This window comes from Rhineura floridana, chromosome 12, assembly GCF_030035675.1.
Source record: "Rhineura floridana isolate rRhiFlo1 chromosome 12, rRhiFlo1.hap2, whole genome shotgun sequence".
Classification (NCBI taxonomy): Eukaryota; Metazoa; Chordata; class Lepidosauria; order Squamata; family Rhineuridae; genus Rhineura; species Rhineura floridana.
In genome coordinates, this window is record NC_084491.1 from 24,397,124 (window position 1) to 24,414,663 (window position 17,540).

At 44.4% G+C, this 17,540-nt stretch overlaps 1 protein-coding gene across 8 annotated transcripts in view; it reads left to right on the top strand.

The window, feature by feature from the left end:
* LZTS1 (leucine zipper tumor suppressor 1) overlaps positions 1 to 17,540 on the top strand; it is a 53,636-nt gene that overhangs the window by 23,128 nt on the left and 12,968 nt on the right. For 2 of the 8 annotated variants that reach the window (XM_061592972.1, XM_061592974.1), the window contains exons 2-3: positions 10,456 to 10,592; positions 16,462 to 16,943. In XM_061592972.1, the coding sequence (XP_061448956.1) occupies positions 16,599 to 16,943 (345 nt within the window). In that variant the 5' untranslated portion in view covers positions 10,456 to 10,592; positions 16,462 to 16,598. Of the gene's footprint in view, positions 1 to 8,989; positions 9,033 to 10,455; positions 10,593 to 13,827; positions 14,016 to 14,152; positions 14,558 to 14,581; positions 14,694 to 15,323; positions 15,424 to 16,461; positions 16,944 to 17,540 lie in introns of those variants that run through there. The other 6 variants (XM_061592975.1, XM_061592977.1, XM_061592976.1 and 3 more) reach the window with 6 other exon arrangements.

Sequence of the window (17,540 nt, forward strand, 5' to 3'; positions counted from 1 at the left end):
GATGTGTTTTGATACAAGTAAGCCACTTTGTGAAGAATCTTTCTTTAAAGCTGGTCATAAGTTTGTTAAACCACATAGCAGCCATATTTTAATTGATTCTGTTCCACTTCAGGAAAGTACACCTGCAATAGACACCTCTGTTTTTACATAGTCTTAAATCTAAGCAACTAGGAAAAAAGACCATGGAGGTGCTTTCCTTATGAGGCTCTTTCTCTACAAAACGAATCTCTGATTAGCTTCTCTTCATTCCTATGAAATGATGCAAAGACCTTTGCCTGCAAGAGAATTTTTGAAAGGGAATTGATTTGAGGTCTCGCACGGATGCATGATGGATGTGTTTGGCTGGCTGCCATATTGCATAAGCAAGAAAATGGTGTTATAGGTCCTAATTCAGCATGCAAATTACATAGCACATTTAGATCTTGTAACTGACATTTGCAAGCCATCGGTGGTGGTTGCTGCAGCCTCACAGGTCCTTACTGTGCCAGAAAACATGCTTGTCTCTGCAACACACCTGCTTGTACTTACAGCCTTTCCATGTTTAACTATAACTGGTTTACAGGGGAAGAGCAAAATTCATAATCCTAGCAAACATGTCTGTGTAAGTTTGCACTTTTATAAAACTGCTCATTTCATCTAGTAATTGAAAAACTGAAAAAGCACATTTCATAATGGGCACAAAGAAAGAACAAAGGAATCCTTAAATCTAGCCATTCAGAGCTGTATCCAATGCTACTCCTACAAAGAGCAGACCCATTGAAATTAATGGACCTGACTAACTTAGGTTCATTAATTTCAGTGGGTCTACTCTGAGTAGAACTGTGTTGGAGACAACCCACTGAGAGGAACCTACAATAGTGAAAGAAAAATGTTCTACCATCAGAACATGGACTTCGCTTTTGGCGGGTTGCACGGGTTGCAGGGGAAGGAAAAATCCAAGAGTATGGGATGCTGTTGGCTTGCAGTTAAGCTGTTACTGGGAAAGCAGCAGAAATTGTTGGCTACTTCTAGAACCAGGATCCAGGACTACATGGCCCTCTTGGTCTGAGCCAGCCGAGCTTTTTTTGCACATTGTTAAGATTGAACATAGGAAGCTGTCTTATATTGAGTCAGACCATTGGTCCATCTGGCTCAGTATTGTCTACACTGACTGGTAGCAGCTCTCCAAGATTCCGTGCAGGAGTCTCTCCCAGCCCTACCTGGAGATGCCGAGGATTGAACTTGGGATCTTCTGCATGCAAGGCAGATGCTCTACCACTGAACTACAACCCTTCCCCTAATCCTAAAGACTCTTACCAGGGAATAAGACCCAATGAACACAGTGGGACCTACTTCCTAGTAAACAGGCAGAAGATTATGCTGTAAGAATCAGTTTATTTTTAGTAATTGGGCTGGCATGTTTCTAGCATTGCAGCTTCTCCCTCCCCTGCATATTTTCCGTCTTTCAGAAGAAAAACCACAACTAGGTTGTCTTTATTCACTTCCTCCTTTCCTGCATTTTTCGTCTACCTCAGTTGTCCCGTCCTTCATCTGTACACATCTTATCCTTTGATTGCCAACACTGCTTGTTCAGAAATTCCTACAGTGGGTGTTAAGCACCATGAAACAGGAGAGAGATCTGCCAAGGAGGCTGCGATGTTGCCAAAAAGTTTCAGTTGTGGATGTGTCAGACACTGTACTCCCACTGGGACTCAGGAATATGTCACACATGGCACTTAAAGTGCTTTTGTGCTGCTCAGCATCTCCTGTCATTGGGCATGTGTGAAATGGAGGTTTAGAGACACTAGTATCGGATGATGTAGTCTATCGATGGCCATGCAGAAAGGTAGATTTACAGTTGCATTGCAAGCTTCCTACATTTCTCACGTCCCCTGTGAACAGCTGCAATTGTCAACCACTTGGGAAGGTAATTGTTCCCCAAAGGCAGTTTTAAAAACCCATTACATCATTTTAAAAAATAATTAAATAATGTATTCTCAGATGTGCATTTCAGTTCATCTTTTCTGTAGAGGATCCTCTCCCACCTTGGGAGGTGCCTCGTTAGTTACTATTAACAGGCATGCAGCTCCCTTATGTAGCTTGGCACCCTTATGTAGCTTGGCACCCTTATGTAGTGTGACCAGGGAGAGGACCTTTTCTGGGGTGGCACCATGTCTTTGGAATAACCTCTCCCGGGAAGTATGTATTCACCCCCAAGCCCTTTTTCTGACCTTTAGGAGGGTTTTAAAGACCTATTTAAACCAGTCTGTGTTTGGTTAATTTTAATGTATTGTGCTTTTTACCTTCTGCTGCTATCCTAGTTGTTACATTAATGACTGATGCATTGAACATGGTCAATTTCTGAGTCGAATATTTAGGAAGCAGTCCTAACTATGGAAAGCCAGTGTCATTTATATGGTTTAAATTAAGCTAGTTAAAGTACGCAAGATCCAAATCCCAGTCAGGAGTGAGGCTACTGCTGGCTGAGCTGGCTCAAGCCTACCAGTGGGGAAACAGGCCTTTAAAATAGAGTTGGACTTACACCACCCTTTTTGCCAGTATAAGTTCTGCTGGGTTGCCAAGGCATGTGATTGAGCTGGACAGAGTTAGGATGCAGTGTAACCCCCCCCCGGTCTGGTCACTCCACACCCCCAGCTTGTCCCTTTGGGGGAACTTTCACTTCAGCTGAACCCTCTGAGCCCCGTCTGATCCTAACCCGGTCATCCCAATGGAATTTGGCTTTGGACTGCTCCCTTACTCTGTATGTTAAAGTACCGTTACAATCTACTTTTCAGGGTTTTTATCCTGAAAAGCAGGCTTAAAATCTATTAAATAAAATAAGAACAATAACTATGAGATTCTTTCTCCTTTTCCATGACCGCCACCCCCAGCATCTGCAGAATAGCTATTTTCTTCACTTTTCTCCCATCCCTTGCCTCCAGCCCCCAATAAGACAAGACATGGTTGGAGAAAAGAATTTTTCCATTTTACCCGTGTTCTTTGTCAAAGTGCATGCATAATATGCATCACCACTGACAGGACTGGCCCAAGATATTTAGCTGCCTGAGGCAAAGGGTAAAGTGATCCCTCCCCATTTCACATACAGAGAAGCCAACCAGAGTGGCAGCTGAATCTTGCTTCAATACTAGCGAAGTATCCTCCTTTGCACCTGAGGGGTCCCAGGACAAGCCATGTGGCATAGGAAGCTCTGTCCTCCAGTGGAGGGGACTGACAAGGGGGCAGGGGGCTCAGGAGGAAGAGCTAGAGTGAATCAGGAGGATTCACATTGTAATACTTTAATTATATATATATATATATATATATATATATATATAAAAACCTGAGGCAGGATACAGTATTGGTGAAATTGACATGTATTGAGTGTTTTCCTCTGAGCTTGTCAGTTTCATTGGAGACTGCAGAAGAAGGATGGCAAGGCAACTGCAGAGAGCTGAGCAGGCAGGTAATGCAGAAAGACTTTTCACCAATCATGGATAGAGGTGGACGAATCTGTCGATTTTGATTCTCTCAGTTACTCATTGTTCCAATCTTTGTGGTTTGATTTTCACATTTCTGCAGCAATTTGCATATATTTTTTTTAAAAAATCCTCATGAAAATTTAGTATGATTTTTCCTAACAAACACATTTTTGTCTTCAGTTTTGACTAATATACATGTTTTTGCAAGCAATTTCTCCTAATAAAATGCATTTATTGTGTTACTTTCACTAATATATTCATTTTTATGTACACTTTCCCCTAATATATGCATTTTTGTAAACATTGGTTGGTTGGGGAACTGCATTGCAAAATTTGGATAAGTGTGAATTTCCAAGGATGGCTGTGTTTCAGTTCTCATATTGTTTCAGAAAGTGTGAATTTGATAGATTTGGCTTTAAATGCAGACTGAACTGAATTCCTCCCCCCTACCTAGCCATGTAATGATGAGATTGCATCCCTGTCTAGATAGAAAGCAGCATAGCCCAGCATCTTCTCCTCCATTAGCTGCAGGGGATGTGGTAAGATTTCAAAGTGGGGAAAACATAACTTGTGAATGGTGTGATATTGTGCATTCACTGAAGGGCGGGAAGATTTCCCACATGATCGTTAAATTGCTTGAATGTGATTTTGAGCTTGAGTTCCATTTCCCCCTGTGGAAAGGTTTGCTACCTAATTACTTAGAGGTGGGAAGGGAGAGATGGCAAACAGGACCTAGTTTCCATGGCAACCCCGGCTGCACTACTAACTTCTCAAATCTAACATTAAAAGGGTCTTCCCCCTCCCTTAAAGTGGGTAATTTGCTGCAATAAGGGCCCAGAGGACCACAGTCAAGTCCCGAGGAATTGATGACCAGCCAAATTGGCAGGTGTAAACTGTAAGGCTCTAAATGGTCCCACCGGATGCTACCTGCCAGAAAGAGTCTATTTAAAATGGTGTTACATGTTTTTCCACTCCCTGAGAGGACAGATGTCCCATGGTCCAGCTATCCAGCTTGGTTTCCTTGGATTAGAGAGAACTGGAGACGTGTGTGTGTGTTTAATTTGTTTTATTGTCAGTTATACAAGCAGGGCACAAGTGGAGACAAATAGCAGGCACTACCACATATGGATGGGGAAAAGATTTGGTTCAGTTTTCATGTTGCTATTGGACTACAGCTCTCATTATCCTTCACCATTGTTCATGCTGGCTGGGGGCTCCATGGTGGCTGGTGGCTCCATGTCAGTAGGGCAATGGAATCCAGTGTGGGTTGTAGTCTGAACTTTCAAGGAGCTATCCAAGGCACCGAACCTATTTTGGGAATATGTTTCAGCACCTTGGACAGCTCCTTGAAAGTTCAGACTAAAACCTGAAGTGGATTCCATTGCCCCACTGACATGGAATCCCCTGGCTGATGCTGATGGCAACCATGTCTATAGGGCATTGCATTGGCTACCCCTGCTTTGGTTCTTATATCCTATGATACCATTCCACCTCCCTAAGAGTGTGAGCTTAGAAATATACAGTTCAGATTTCATCTTGGCCGAGAACTCACTGGGTGGCCTTTCGCATTAAAATGTGAACCAGACAAAATTTCTCCCCCGTGCCTACTCTCGTACATCTGACAAAATAAGCAGAATTGGGGGATTCAAGGGCTTTGTACTATCTCTCAGCTGGTTAAAGAGGGACTGAAAATGTACAGGCCTGGGAAGTGCTTGCTATCCTCTGGACTTTCACACAGCAAGATGCTCTGAAAGACCCCTTTGCTGCCAGAGAGGAGGCACTTGAACAATATAGAATCTTGGAATATGAAACAGGGTAAGACGTGATACAGACCTGTCAGAATACAAATGGGACCAAGAGGAAGCTCTTGTTGACAACAAACCCAACTAATGGATATCCCTGTTCTGTTTGCCTTTATATGGGCATGGCTGCCTTGCTTGATTTACACTGAGAACATGGGGAACTGCCTTATATCAGGTCAGACTGTTGGTCCATCTAGTCCAGTGTTGTCCACTTGATTAGAAACAGCTCTTCAGTGTCTGTTTAATTGGAGATGCCAGAGACTGATCCTGTAACCTTCCACATGCAAAGCACAAACTCTACCACTAAGCTATGGCCCCAAGTTGGCTTCTTTTTTCTGCTTGTGGCATACAGTGATCTGGATTGTGTGCTGGGAGACCCAGTGCATGAAGATCTTGCCTTGAAATAACCTTAATGATCTTTTGGTTCCTTATGCACAAATATTCTATTAAACACTGATGAATAGTTGTCTTTAAGTATTTTCCATCCAAAAGAAGAAGAAACTTCATTGTAAGCAATGAAAACTAGCATTCTTACTGTTATGGAAATATGCAGAGTAACTCAGCATCTGAGCTTGGAGTCTGCCAGTATGTGTATTTACCTAAGTAGAGAGCCAGTGTGGTGTAGTGGTTAGGGTGTTGGACTACGACCTGGGAGACCAGGGTTCAAATCCCCACATAGCCATGAAGCTCACTGGGTGACCTTGGGCCAGTCAATGCCTCTCAGCCTCATGAAAACCCTATTCATAGGGGCACCATAAGTTGGAATCGACTTGAAGGCAGTACAGGCATACCCCGCTTTAACTTTCACAATGGGACCGGAGAGTATACTTTAAGCGAAAATAAACTTTAAGTGAAGCAATTGTCTTCACTTGTACTGCATGCAATCACCACTAGATGGCAGCGGCGTCATGCCAATAAAGTGTACGTTACTGCTAAGCGCGCGAACGTTAAGCGGGGTATGGGGACATATGGAGCATGTACGTTATAGCGAGGCGACAAGTGAAGCGATGTTAAGCGGAGTATGCCTGTACACACATTTACCTAAGTAGCAGGCTTTTACCCTGCATTTAGAGCCCTGAGACATAGGACTTAGTAGAATAAGAAACAGCTATTTTGTTTATAGAAATACATAGTAGATAGGAAAGGCATACCTAGTTCTAACTAACTAACTAAGTTGGAGGCTCAATGTCCAGATGTGGGTATTGCCCTCATGGCTCAGGAGAGAGAACAAAGACAGAGATGTCTCCTGTCTCCTCGGACAGTCAAAGAAGAAGACAAAGGAAGGAGGGGCAGGTAAGCTTCCATGAGCCTATCAGTCTACAACGGAAGGAAGTTAGGTAGAGAACAGCACAGGTGAAGGTAGGCAAGCCTAGCCAGCTGGAGGACCCTAACTCTACCTTCCTCCTGGAATATAAACAAAAGAACCCAAACAGTGCTCTTGCCCCACTTCCAACACTTAGGAGTTCTGCAATTTGCCTACCTCTGAGTGTCAGTGTTGATGCCTGGCACACCCAGAGCTTGGAAAAGTTACTTTTTTGAACTACAACTCCCATCAGCCCCAGCCAGCATGGCCACTGGATTGGGCTGATGGGAGTTGTAGTTCAAAAAAGTAACTTTTCCAAGCTCTGCACAGCATACCTGTATACAACAGAGCATAATCTCGCAAAAGACCAAAGCTACTGTAAGATAACTATACAGTGAATTCACAGTCCCCAAAGATTCAGCAAGCCCCTAAGAGGAAAAAAAGAGGCACAATTAGTGACAATTCAGTTGCAGTATTAGTTGCTCATCAGATGGGAAGTGAGATGCTCTCTGTAATTAAATTCACAGAAATCAGCATCCTTCCCTGGCATATTTAACTTTGGTTTATGGGGATGTTCCCTTTGTGTCACAAAGATGAATGATGCTCCTGGTGTGAGTGGGTATAATGTTCTAGAGATTAATCATTGATGAGACATGGATTTAGTACACTGCAATTCTTATGACCTCCCATGATCATGATGAAAGGTGTCAGTGGATAAGGGGAAATGGGGTAAATCAGAGGTAGCCAATGTGGGCCTTCTAGATGTTGCTGGACTACAGTTCCCATCATCCCTTATATGCTATGCTAACTGGAGCTGATGTGAGCTGTAGTTCAAAACATCTGAAGGCCCCAGGTTGGGAAAGCCTGTTGTAGGTTAGGGTCAAACTTTAGAAGCATTCATTATATTAGTAAGCATAACCTCTAATTTGTTTATTACACATAGGCAATAATACATTTATTACGTTGTCTTGTTTCAGTGTTTATTGATTTAGGTATATATCCCTGATTTTCAAGGTAAAATGCCATTTCAAAGCATCTTACAATGAGAATAAGCAGGGCAGGGATGGAGGGCAGAATAAAGCTTGTTTGGTAATCCATATGCCTGCCAAAAATTCATTTTTGGCCCAAAATTCTTTTTTGTTGTATAGTCTTAGTGACTCTAGGAGTGTGGCTCTGAGGACTGTCATGAAGATCACCTGCACTTGAAAATTTGCCATAAGAACATAAGAAGAGCCTGCTTGATCAGGCCAATAGCCCATCTAGTCCAGCATCCTATTGTCACAGTGGCCAGCCCAATGTCCCTGGGAAGCACACAATCAGGACCTGAGTGCAACAGAACTCTCTCCTCCTGTGGGTTCCAGCAACTGGTATTCAGAAGCAAACTGCCTCTGGCAGTGCAGGTAGTACATAGCCATCAGGGTTAGTAGCCACTGATAGCCGTATCCTTCATGAGAAGAAGGGTACCACTATGTCACTGGTTTATAGATGGTTCAGGTGCACATCGCCACTGGCATCATCTTCAAAGATGCATTTTCTCCCATGTGAGAGGGAATGGGAAAGCCTCTTCTGAAACAGAGCCCACTGTCCGTAGTCTTTATCAGTTACTTACATTATTTTTAATATAAGATTTTTTAAAAAATTATGTTGCCCCATTAATTGATTTGATTTATTATTTTGAATCTTATTTGTTTGTATCCATAGCCTACTGTAATGGATTCTCATTCAACTAATGTAGCAGCCTCATTTATCCGTTCATGGAGAAGAAACAATGGTCACTCTACCACTCTCCAACAGTGGTATCAGATCCTTTGCTGGCTCTGATCCTTCATGTCAGATCCATTCCTGGCTTTGATAATGTGGCAGCCAGTGGGCGTGGATTCTCCTAAATGCTCTTCATTGCCCTAACATGAAATATGGTAAACTCCCAGCCAATTTGAGCAGCTGTAAGATGTAATTCAGTCTGAAGTGTTCTCTCTAACTAATGACAGATCATGGTGGCACATGGGGGTGGCGTGCACATGTGGGTGTACTTTGTGAATTCCCAACTGAATGCTCTTGTTGCCCACAATCAAAATAATCCTGGTGAATGTCAGCAAAATGAATGAGGCTGATGAATTAGACTGAATGAGTGTCTTGTAATGGGGCTCTTCATCCACTCTGAAAGACGATTAAGCACCCACTCTCTCAATGGGTGGCTGTTTAAATTCGTTTCCCATGAATGCAAATGGAGGGTAGATGAGAAGGGGGAGTTGCAATTGCCTCTGTCGAGTTGGGGGTCACTGACATTAGCAGACTTGCGTAGGCTCAGATTTCTTCTCCTGGAACACCTTGACTGAAATAGCTGGGGCTACACTGGAACGTGTGTCTAGCAGCTTATAAACAAAGGAATATTGCAGGACCATCCAATGAAGCTGAATGTTGGAAGAGTCAGGGCAGACAAAAAAAAGCCCTTCTACACACAGTGCATAGGTAAATAATGGAATTCACTTCCGTAAGATTTGTTTGTTTGCTTGTTTAATTTCTGAATTACCTTTTACATGTGTGTCAAGGTGATTTGCAGACATATCGTAGAAACAGCTAAAATAGTTTTTAAAACAGTACCAGAAAGGAGAAAGAACTGAAGACAGGTTTAAAAACAATACAAAATAAACATTTAAGGCACCCATGTTCCTTTCCAGATGTTCATCCATCTGGAAAAGCTTGTTGAAACAATTGTTTCCAGAAAGTACAGATAGTGGGCACTTGTCAAATATTGACAAGAATGCTATTCCATAGGGTAGGGGCAGCCACACTGCAAGCCCTGCTCTGAGTTACTATGGAGTGAGCTTCTGGTATTTTTGGAACTCGACTCCTTCAAGATGTAGAGATGGTCACCATCTTGGATGGTTTTAGAAGCAGACTGGACAAATTCACAGAGGATGAGGCTATCAATGGCTATTAGCCACAATGGCTATGTTCTGTCTCCACTGTTGGAGGCAGTAAGCTTCTGAATGTCAGTTGCTGGCTTGGGTCATAAGTGGGGAGAGCGCTATTGCGCTTAGGTCCTGCTTGCAGGCTTCCCATAGGCCTCTGTTTGGCCACTATGAGAACAGGTTGCTGGCCTAGATGGGCCATTGGCCTGATCCAACAGGCTGTTCTGATGATCTTATATTCTTAAAGCCAGCCTAACTGGCATATATACATATATATTAGCATATTCCAGTTGGTGTTATGGGCCCATACTCTGATTCAATCACAAACTACTAGCCACGATGGCTATGTTCCCCCTCCACTGTCAGAGGTAGCATGCCGATATTTGTGCTCAGGCACAGAAATGAGCAGTGTGGCTTTCAGCGACCTTCTAACAAGCACCGCATATGGCCTATTATCCCCCCCTTGCATTGATTAATTTTGTTAACAGGCTCTTGAATATCCTGTTAAGGGTCATCCAGCTGGAGGAGAGTGCAGCTCCTGCCTCTCACCATAGAGAATAAGATCCAGGCCTTGCCCTTTTATAACAACCAGCTTGCTTGGCTCCCTAATATATGCATGGAGTTGCACAGCCAGATGCCTGCCTGGAATTAGCGAGTCTGCACCCTGCATTGCTGGAGCTCCATATGCTTTTACCAGCTCTCTCCACATCCACCAGGCAGGGCAGATAAAATCGCAATGGTTTGCAAATCCTGTCCTGACATTTTTTGCATTATAATAGCTCAGCTCTCCCCCTGTTTCCTTCTCTGGGCCGCTCTACCATAATGGGCTGGCAATACCACATGGTTTGTTGGTTGCTGGGCAGTCTCTTCTTCCAACAGCTAGGACAAATATTCGTGTCGCTCCCTAGATGATGGTGAATAAGAAGAAAGGACAAGCTGGATCCCATTTTTATTTAATTATGTTTAATCCTACAACTCAGGCTAGGCTGGGGCCAGGCAGCAAAACGACTTAGTTCTGCAGTCTTGGAAAAGGGTTGAGGGAGAGAATGATCGCCATCCCAGCTGGAGAGACAAAGTGGTTGATGGATTTGGCGTGGATTGTCTCTGTGGACCACAGGTATGGCTCGATTGATTTTAGTTTATTTAAATGCATTTTTAGACTGCTTAGTATTTTAAAAATCTCTTAAGTGGAATGTAGTACAAAACAAAACCCCAAACAACATCACTTAAAAAAAAACAAAACTAAAATTAAAACAGTGGGGGGGGGGTTTAAAGAGTATAAAAGCAAATAAGATTTTAAAAATTGGGATATTCAGGCACATAAAACAGATGCTTAAAAGACATAAGTCAACAAAAAGAGCCCTGCTAGATCAGGCCAATGGGCCATCTAGTCTAACACTCTAATCTCAGCGGCCAGCCAGATGCCTATGGGAAGCCTGCAAGCAGGACCTTAGCGCAACAGCAAGTCTACTCTCCTGGGATTCCTAGCAATTGGTTGAATACATATTGAGGCATATTGCCTCTGCCAATGGAGATAGAATATAGTCATCATGGCTAATAGCCATTGATTGCCATTGACTCAGAGCAAAAGCTGATGATGACATTTTGAATAAAATTGGCATAAAAATTTATATGCATAGATGGAAATTCAGGATACTTCCAGAGGGAAGCCCATCCTGTAAGCAAAGTTTTTTTAAAAGTATTTATAAAGGGGGGAGGAAGAGGAAGATGATCCAGGCCCCATTGCAAAATGCCTGGGGCTCACGTCTCCTTGGCCACCCCTAACAATGCCCCTGTTGTGGACCTTGAGACTTGCAGTGAGCGCAGAGTGTTTGGGCCTGTGCAGGTTGGATGGCATGTGAGCATGGTGGTACAGGAAGGAGGGGAAATGACTGACTCTAGTTGAGGCCAAGTGAAGGGCAGGAATTGCATCTGTGAGCAGAATGAAGTCAGCCCCATCTACTCTCTCAGCTTCGTGCAGTGCAGTTATATCATGCCACATTCCAGGCAGAATGGTGACACTAGTTTTAGCGCACGTAGAGTGGCCATGTATGCATCACCAAAAGGGAGGGCATGAATTTTTACGGTTTTAAGGTTGTGCATAGTTTAATTGTATTTTAATTGTATGTTTTTCTATGTTTTTAACTACATGTAGTTCTATTTGTAAGCCGCCCTGAGTTCCAGTTTGGAAAAGGGGCGGGGTAAAAATAAAGTTTCATTTCAATTCAATTCAGTGAATTTGCATAAAATCTGTAAAATTGTAAGATTTAGACCTTCTTCTTGGCGATCACTCGTGACCGAGTAAGATTGTCTTCCAAAATATAGTCTTTAACAATGGATCTGCCTGAATCTGTATCCACCGCCGATGTACCAGACCATGACTAGGGACTTCTCGATTTCACAGTCCTGCCCCCGTCGCTATTTGTCAATCGCCATGGGACTTTTGTTATGGAAGACGCCTGTGCGTGAATTTGTTTTACGTGGGGAGATCGGTACACGACGATCAACACACAATCTTGACAGAAAAAGGCTTTGAACCAATGGCATGGGTACCATGACGATTGGAAGTCCTTTATCTGCTGCAGCCTTCATCTGCCTTCACAGCCGTTATAACATACACATTGTTATCCTCCGCTTGTTCTGCTGTTGAGGACTTTCTTGAATCTTTCTTTGTCTGGTTCCTCTCCCTTGACCTTACCGCCATGGGTGACCCTGCTGGGAGTACATGACTCCCGACGGCATCGCTCACAGGGTTCATTGGAACACTCAAGCCCACTCACCACTACAAGGTGATGATCCAGCGAGGGGATTTAGACGTTACCATAATTTAAATAGAAATACAATATAGATATAGATATATAGTGGAGAAGACTGTGACCAGAAATGATTTCTGTGCTTGTTCAGTCTGGTGTATGGGTCCTTTTGATGGGCAACTTCATCACCTTTTCTGCTCTCCCTTTAAAGCAGACTTGGACCAGACACTCCTTCAAATAGAGGACTGTCTTCTGACAACCCTTCAAATAGAGAACTGCCCTGTGTAAAATAGGATACAAGGCTATCCTACCTTGTTTGGTTAGGGAGTTACAATTATGGAATTCTGTTTGGAAATCTGTTTGACTCAGTCCCTATTAAAACTTTTGCTGGGCAGTGAAAACAGTCATGCATATTTAAATTTGAATCTATACGTATAGAAACTGTCTTCTCCCTTCTTATGATTATGAATTTGGACTAGACAGACCTTCAAATAGAGCAGGGGTGGGGAACAATTGGCTGCCCGGATGTTGCTGAACTGCTGTTCCCATCTGTCCTAGCAAGCATGGCCAATAGCTAGGGATAATGGGAGTTGTAGTTCAGCAAGATCTGGAGGGCCAAAAGTTTCTAACCCCTGAAAGAGAGGGTGCCTTCAAATAGAGGACTCTCATCTCTAAAGCAGGATACATGGCCACCCTACTCACTCTCCCTTTACTTACATTGCAGTCCTGTGTATGGTAACTCCGAAGTAAATCCCACTGGATCCAATTTTTTGATTAAAATAAAGTGCCAGGGGTATGCATCATTGGGCTCCTGCTGAGACCCATACTTCAGTGGGGGCCCAAGGCCACTTACTGGAGCTTCCTGAGCCCTCCTTCTTGATGTTGCTGCTTGTTCAATTGCCCTCTCCAATTATGCAAGAAATAAGGGGATGGAACAGCATCCTCTACTTCCTTGTGCTCTTCCTCTTTGCCTAGTTGTGCTTATTAGACCCAGGGGGAGAAACTGAGTGGACAATGGTGCTTTGGAGAGGAGAAGGAACATGGGGGAAGGCCGTAGCCCCTGTATGAAATAGGAAATATCAGAGAACTGCTGCTAGTCAGTGTAGACAGTGCTGAGCTAGATGGATCAAACGTCTGACTCATACTGAGTATATGCTGTATACTGAGTTAGACCATTGGTCCATCTAGCTCAGTATTGTCTACACTGACTGGCAGTGGCTTTCCCGGATTTCAGGCAAGGGTTTCTCCATTCCTTACCTGGGGATGCTGGGATTGAACTTGACCTTCTGCATGCAAAACACATGTTCTTACCCAAGGAAGGGGCCCACCTAGGTCACCTTGTCCAAAGGCCTTCTCACAACCTGGAGCCTGCACTGCTCTCTTCATGTGAAGGACTGTAGCTTTAAGGGGAAGGGCTGTCATTCAGTGATGGAGCATCTGCTTTACAGGCAGAAGGTTCCAGGTTCCATCCCCAGCATCTGCAGGCAGAGCCAGGAGAAACACCTGCCTGAAATCCTGGAGCGCTTCCGCCAGTCGGTGTCAGCCAGGGGCAACCTACAGATTTTGTTGGACTACAGCTTCCATCATCTTTGATCTTGCTGTCCCGGGCTGATGGGAGTTGGAGTCTGATAACATCCGGAGGGCAGCACATTGACTACCTCAACGCTGAGCCAAATGGTCAGGCTCAGTAGAAGGAAGCCACCTCTGTGAGCACATTAAGAGACAGTTGTGAGAAGCAGAGCACTGGAGAGGGGGTGTGGAGAAAGACCACTTGCCGCCAGAACTAGGTAGAAAAGTGGGCGAGCAGGATGGATCTGTGTCCTGCAGTTTCCTCTTCATGATGATGTTCTTCTGCCGTCAGTCACAGCCACCCCTTCTCCCTCCAGCTTCCCCTGCAACCTTTGTTCTCTCCCACTCAGGCGTCTGCAGCTGCGGCAAGCCTGCAAGCCGTTTGTTTTAAAGCTTCAAGTGGGATGCGAGCCAGAGCGGGGGAGAGAGAGAGAGGCAGCCTTTATTTTATACCTGCATTTTGTCTCCATCCACATTTGTATGGTGTGTGTGAGAGAGGTTCAGTTTCTGCCAGGAGACTGGAGGCGGCCTCCCTCACGCCCACAGCGGGGAGAGCAGAAAAGCTTTTACTGGTTTTTAGTGAGCAGCGGGGATTGGAATGGCTTCTGCTCCGTTGCCCTGCTGCTGTGAATCAGCCTCCAAACACCTCTCTGCCCTCTTTCCATCCCCTCCCTTCCAACGAACCTAGATTGAGGTCATTTTGATTCTGCACTCATTTCCGCCCACCTGCAAACCCTGCTCCGCCCACCCCAACCGTTAGGTGTGCGCCAGGCAAGCACTTCCTTCTCTTCTCCCTCGCCAGCCAATGGCCAGTGTGTACTGGGATGATACAAAGAGCTTTTGGGCCCCAGGGAAAGGGGAAATGAATAGGATAGCAGCTCTGAACTGTAATGATGGTAATGACACACTGTGCATAATGCTGCTTGCCTTTGAGAATGCTATACAAGACATTCGCTGTAATTACCTATTGCTGCAGGTCAAAAAGTGCTGAAAATTGCAAGGAAAGCCAAGAATCAAGGGGCTTATTTGGGAATGGAGATGAAATGAGCGTGGCTAAGGCTGACTGTGAAGCCTTGAGAAAACTATTCAGGAGGACGGGCAAGGGAATCTCTATAGGCTGTTCACTGGAGTTGGTTGCATTAAAGTCTGTTTTTAAGATGTTTCAGAGTGTTTTTAGTGTATTCTTTGATACCCTTGGTTTCTTCTGGGAGGAAGGGAAGAATATAAGTTTAATAAATAAATAAATAGAACTAGGGATGGGTGAATCTGTCAATTTCGCTTTCTCTGACTTTCACAGCCTGAAATTCAGTTCTCTACATTTCCATGTCAGTTTGTGGATTCTTGCTGAAAAAGCCTTCCCAAAAATCCATCAGCATTTTAGTGTGCGTTTTTCTTAATAAGACATTTTTGTATGCAGTTTTGTCTAGCGTACACATTTTTGCAAAGCATATTTTCCCTAATATTTTTTTCCATTTGTGTATGTTATTTTAATTGCTATATGCATTTTTATGTACACTTCACCTTAGAATACACATTATTGTACACATTACTTGACTGGAGAACTGCACTGCAAAATTCAGCAAAGCATCACGTCCGGCAAAATCTTTTCCAGCAAGATCAAATCAGGTGAAGACAGGTTCAGGATAATGTAGCTCAGGGACAGCCAACACGATACCCTCCAGATGTTGATGGACTTCAATTCCCGTCATCCCTAACCGTTGACTATGCTGGCAGTGGTTGATGGGAGTTGTGGTCCAACAATATCTGGAGGGCACTACATTGGCTATCCCTGATGTAGCTTGACTTTGTAATGTGTGTCCAAATTCTGGCCTTTTCAGGGCCATAGGAAGCTCCCAGTAAGTTCTGCTAGCTGTTGCTTTCTCCCATATTCTAGATCACAGAGGGATACTGCCTCAGCCAAGAACTGAAGGCATCAGAAATCTTACAAAGGCTGGCAATGCCTGGTCTGCACAACCATCCTGATGGATCTGGCTGTGCTTTTTAAAAGGCTCTTGCCCAGTTCTGCAACCTTTAGCTTCTGGGTTTCAGGGGAGACAGTGATACTTTTGGGGGATTCATTCTAAAGTCTGGGCAAAAGGGTCCTGTACTCAGGCCGGGAGGAGATGTTGAAGGTTCCCTTCTGTGTGGGGCACTGTGTATCTCTGTCTTCCTCATGAGGCCTTCCTTGGGGGAGCCACTTGCCACTCTCATCTTTTCAGATCGGATGCTAAGGCCCCGTGTGCACAATACATTTCAAGCACTATAATACCAATTTAAATAGCCATGGCTTTCCCCGGAGAATTTTGGGAAGAGGTCCTTAGGAAGAGGGATTGATTGCCAAACCACTCTGGGAATTGTAGCTCTGTGAGGGGAATAGAGTATCCTAACAACTGTCAGCACCCTTAAGCAACAATAGTTCCCAGGATTCCTTGGGGGAAGCCATGACTGTTTAAAGTGGCATGATACTCTTTGAAGTGTGTAGCGCAGATGGGGCCTAAGTCTGAGAGATGATTAATTGCCCAACACCATATGGTGTGTCAGTGACAGCAGTGGGACTTGAACTTAGGTCTCCTCTGTGTCCATTGTGACTGTTTCCTGAACAGATTTTGGTTAGACACCTTTGTCGTTCTCACTGGTCCTTGTTTCTGTCTCTCCTTTGCTCAGGTTTGTTGCCCTTTGGCACGGCGAGGCTTCTGCTATGACCACAGCACCAGTTTTCTCTCTTGGCAGTCAGGACATTCTCCTAGAAAACACGCCCAGGGTGCTCTCTCCTCTCTGCATGCCCTCTATCCAGGAACATCATGGGAAGTGTCAGTAGCCTCATCTCTGGCCACAGCTTTCACAGCAAACACTGCCGGGCATCACAATACAAGCTGCGCAAGTCCTCCCACCTGAAGAAGCTGAACAGATACTCAGACGGACTGCTGAAATTCGGCTTCTCTCAGGAAACTGGCCACAACAAGTCCAGCTCCAAGGGCAACAAGAATGAGGACTTTTTTTACATCAAGGTCAACCAGAAGGCTCACCGGACAGAGTATGCACCACTGTCTGGTGGGGAGCTGGGGAGCCAAGCTGGAAGAAGCAGTGTGGACTATGGTACACCAACACCACCAAAACTGAAGCCAATCTCCAACCAGCTAGAACTAGTGAGTTGTGTGACACATTTGTGCTGACATTAAGAACATAAGAAGACTCCTGAAGGATCAAACCAGAGGCCTGTCTAGTCCAGTATCCTGTTTCCCACAGTGGCCAGCCGGATGCCTATGGGAAACTCATGAGCAGGGTGTGAGGGCAAAAGCTCTCTACCACTGTTCTTCCACAGCGACTGGTAATGTAGAGGCACCCTGCTTCTGCACTGAAGCGTTGGCTTGGGGAACGAAAGGTATCTTCTTTCGTTTTTGTGGGCGAAAGAGGATGCTGGACTAGGTGAACTATTGGTCACATCCATTCTCACATTTTTATGTTTGGGTGCACCATCAAAGGAATACCTTAAATTAAGGGGGGGTGCAAATTGTGGCAGTAGTAGTAGCATTGTTACTGTTTGAATTTATATCCTGCTCTGCCTCCCAGAGGAGTCCAAGGCTATACAGTAAAGATGTGGCCTGGTTGAGTTATAGTGTAGTACACGCATGTACGATAAACCTTTAGACCAGTAGCCTTCAACCTTTTGAGATCCGGGACCCACCTTTAACCCAAAAGTGCATTTTTTTCGGGGGGGAAGGTTACCATATATTTATCTGGTG